At 58.4% G+C, this 3,597-nt stretch overlaps 3 protein-coding genes across 3 annotated transcripts; 1 reads left to right on the plus strand and 2 right to left on the minus strand.

Annotated features, from left to right (window-relative positions):
- Positions 1–45: 45 nt before the first annotated feature.
- SPRG_15984 (hypothetical protein) lies at positions 46–507 on the plus strand (the record flags this gene model as incomplete). Its single annotated transcript, XM_012355190.1, has 1 exon — positions 46–507. One exon carries the CDS (start codon positions 46–48, stop codon positions 415–417), a length of 372 nt encoding a protein of 123 aa, XP_012210580.1. The 3' UTR covers positions 418–507.
- Positions 508–854: 347 nt separating this feature from the next.
- On the minus strand, positions 855–1,707 carry SPRG_15985 (hypothetical protein; the record flags this gene model as incomplete). The annotated part of the gene is made up of 2 exons (XM_012355191.1): positions 855–1,035; positions 1,063–1,707. The coding sequence occupies 2 exons, from the start codon at positions 1,705–1,707 to the stop codon at positions 949–951; spliced, it is 732 nt and encodes a 243-aa protein (XP_012210581.1). The 3' UTR covers positions 855–948.
- A 732-nt stretch (positions 1,708–2,439) lies between these two features.
- On the minus strand, positions 2,440–3,560 carry SPRG_15986 (hypothetical protein; the record flags this gene model as incomplete). Its single annotated transcript, XM_012355192.1, has 4 exons — positions 2,440–2,713; positions 2,758–2,948; positions 3,003–3,320; positions 3,378–3,560. Coding segments are annotated over 4 exons (966 nt in total), but the record flags the coding sequence as incomplete, so codon positions are not given.
- Positions 3,561–3,597: the final 37 nt, after the last annotated feature.

Below are 3,597 nucleotides of genomic sequence, written 5' to 3' on the forward strand. Positions count from 1 at the left end.
TTGCTTCAAAACGAAGCCAGCGGCAAGACGCCGGCGCCGGCGCCGATGCCGGAGCGACCGACTACGCCACACATTCTGTGGCGCGCCTCGGACCGCGTGCGGCTCGCGCTCGACGTGCCAGCCGAGCTCCAAGGCGCGCCGCCCAAGGTCAATGCAGTGGTATCGCCAGAAGCGGCGACGCCGAAACCTCGCATGAAAAAGATAAAGGCCGCGTACGGCGCGTGGTACCTGCCGCCCAAAGACTGGTGCAAGCAAACCACGCCAGACGGGGCGCGCAGTCGGGGCGCGCAGGCCAAGTCAAGCGAGAGGACAAAGGCGCTCGAGCAAATCCCAAAGCTCTTCATTGCGCGCGAGTACCGCAGCTTTATCGAGTCCCGAAACGCACGCATGCCTCCGTATTTGAGCGAGCCGTCGTAGCGTCGTCACGCTTGATACATCGATAGTTTGCAGTGTTAAGCTGTGAACGACTCTACCATGGATCGGCACGGAAGCGAGCCGACTTGCCGAGCATCATGCACAGGTTGACGATGGGTCGCAAGCGTGTTTACGGCGCGACCTCCTCGTACGAGAGAGTAGCGGAGGTGGTGATACAGCGATTACCTTTGTATCGAAAACTTGAGAACGCGTCGAGCGGACAAAGCTTAAGCGGACATTGCAAGACACAGCAGCGACCTGTCGTGGAAAGGACAACCGGAGGCGACAAAGTCTGCATCGAAGGCGAGCCGAGTGGTGCGCGACCTTCAACATAGTTAAACACGCGTCATCAAGCCGGCACCTGGCCGACAGAACCGACAATAAGTAATTTTTTATAAGTTTAAAGGTAGATCATCCTGTCTTGAGACTGTGCCGACAGCGTTCACATTGCTGTTTGCGACAACGGTGACGGGGCCGTGTCCGTCAAGGCACCTGACGGGCAGTCCGTTTCTGAACAACGCCGTTCAATTGTCTTCACGCCACGAACAACTGCGGCGTCTCCGACGTCAAAGTCAGCGATGCCTCGAACGCGGTCAAGACGTCGCGCAAGGCCGGTGTCGGCTCCACCAGGCCGCGCGCCGCGCGCACCACCAATAGCGCGGCTTCGTACGGGAGTCGAAACGTGTGCATGAGGTACGCGATGCAGACGGCACCGCTGAAAGCAACGCCCGTCTCGCAAAAGACGAGGACAGTCGCATGCACCGCAAGCGTCTTTCGAAGGAGGTCGACGCTTGCAATCGCGTCCAAGCCGACCTTGTCGAGTTCCAAGCGCACGAGGGAGTCGCGGGCGGTGGTCGCCACTTCGACCCCGTCCAGCGCGTTGGTGGTGACCGCCACAAACCCGCGTGAAAAGGCTGCGACGTGCGACTGCGACGAGAGAAAGGCCAGCGACGAACCAATGAAGAGTCCGGGCGCGACTTGCTGCTTGTCGGACGCGATGGCCACCGAGATGCGCTCGCGCCACACGTAGCTGTGCACGCTCGAGAGCAGTGGCAGGCGCAGCTCGCTGAGGAGCTCCAGCAGGCCGGCTTGGACGTTGGCGAGGACGTCGTCCCCGACATGAGGAGCGTAGACAACGAGAAGGTACAGGTTCTCGAGCTGCTCTTCGAGTTGGATGTGGCGGAAATCGAGCGGACTCGACGAGCTCGCGAGGCGGTACCGGTACCGGGCGTACGCTGCGTAGAGTGCGACGAAGAAGCGGAGGCTGCGCACACGCACGACGGTTGAGCCCATTCTGCAACTGGAAGGATACGACCATGTAACGAAGATATGCAGGAAAAAAGGTGCAGTCTTGCTGCCAAATATGTAGCTGCTGAGCGAAAGGTGATGGCTGTGCGTACAGCACGACGGAACGACACTGGTGTAGTACAGCCGTGTCTGGTGCCAACTTCATTGAAAGAATGGGCGATTGCGACGTAAGAAGCATCGTTTCGAGAGCGGAGCTGCGAAAATAATGCTCTCAATCTAACGTGTTCGCGTTGAAATCGAATTAGCACAAAAACTAACTCAAAGACTTCGCATACGTAGTGCTACGCCTGAATGCGTGGGAGTTGGCACCAGCACTTGGTCGTTGGGAGTGAGCTGCGCACGGAGAGATCCATCCCGTGGTGGACCCCACTCGCCGAGGGTTAGCGCGCTCGAGGTCGTACGCAGGCTCCTGTACTCGGACCACCCGACAGAGGAGTGCAAGCCGTCGGGTGCTCTCAATTTCGATTTCGGTTCCCGTTAATTAACCCGCCACTCTTTCCTCGAGGCTGGGCGGTAACCCAGCCTTTTTCACCCTTGAGCATTCCCGCGTGTCGAACGAGCACTTACAAGCTTTTGTTGTTGGTAGAGTGAAGTCATAGCGATATGGATTGCAGAACAGTGCCTCTTACGAGCTTTTGTGCAATAATTGAATATCGAGGATCTCCAGTTGTCCTCAATTCTCGATCGTGGGAACAAGGATTCTGCATCACTCGGATCTTACTCTGCAACGCTCGGGGCTTGTAGGATGGCGAGGACATCATCCACGAGGGCAAAGTACGCTTTGGCAAGCGCATGGCCCTTAACTTGGAGCACCCGATGGAAATGCGCCTCGACGAGAACGCGAGGCGGCATCGCCCTCATCGACTCGGTGAACAAATTCGGGTATTCGGTTCGTAGGAGCGCGGCCACCGAGGGGTAGGGTTCGTTGGGCTCGAGCACCGAGACGGTTCGAATCACGCACTGGGTCTTGGAGATACGCCGTACTTCGTTCCTATAGTATCCGGTAATGCCGCTTTCTCCAATAGTGTCAAGTACCATTCTTGCAAGGTGTCAAGGCGGTCGCTGGAGACGGCAAAGAGATCATCATGACGGATCGACCGATACGCCACAAGAACGCGGTCGTCGTCGATCGTGACACGTCGATGCAAGACGTTGACGCCGCGCCCGTTGCAGAGCTCGCGCACATAACTCATCTCACTGTTGGCATTCATGTCGTGGTGCAACGACTAGGCGTCGTTAAACTATTGCATCGAGTACAATAATCGAACAAATCAGCGCACCTCGACGTCGCTCGAAACAAGGAAATTGGGGTACAAGTGACACTCGGGCGACGCGCGGTTGACAAGCCAAAGTGCTTTGGCGGCCTCGTGCGTCGACGCCGTCACGATCTTTTGCATGACGAGCTTCCGGCCGAGCCGTGACCACTCGACCCGAATCGCGTCTTCCAGCGTGTGCGGAAAGAGTGCCGGGTGCAAGCGCTCGTTCACAGCATGGTCGAGCTGCTGCGCAATCCAACGGTACCCAAGGTGTCGAATGCGCGGCTCCATTGGAAGGTACGCGTCGCGCCACGAGGCTTCGGCGAGTTGAGGTGGGGCCGCCTACACAATAAGCCTTGTTTAGGCCTCGGCTGCATCTACCGAATCAATGCTGTATACGGGGATGCTCGCCATAGCGTCAACCCACGCCTGCAGCTCGCGCACGAGCGACGAAGTCGTTACGAGCTCGGCCCGAAGCGCCTTGTTTTCAAGGACACTCGACTGCGTGCTGGTGCGTAATGCGAGCGCCACGTCCTGCCACGACAACTGCGTGCCCTGGAGGACGCTGGCCGCTTCACGGAGCTCGGCGATCGACGCGACAAGGGCCGCGACGTCGCGC

The sequence above is a fragment of the Saprolegnia parasitica genome, assembly GCF_000151545.1.
Source record: "Saprolegnia parasitica CBS 223.65 unplaced genomic scaffold supercont2.215, whole genome shotgun sequence".
In the NCBI taxonomy this organism is placed as follows: Eukaryota; Oomycota; class Saprolegniomycetes; order Saprolegniales; family Saprolegniaceae; genus Saprolegnia; species Saprolegnia parasitica.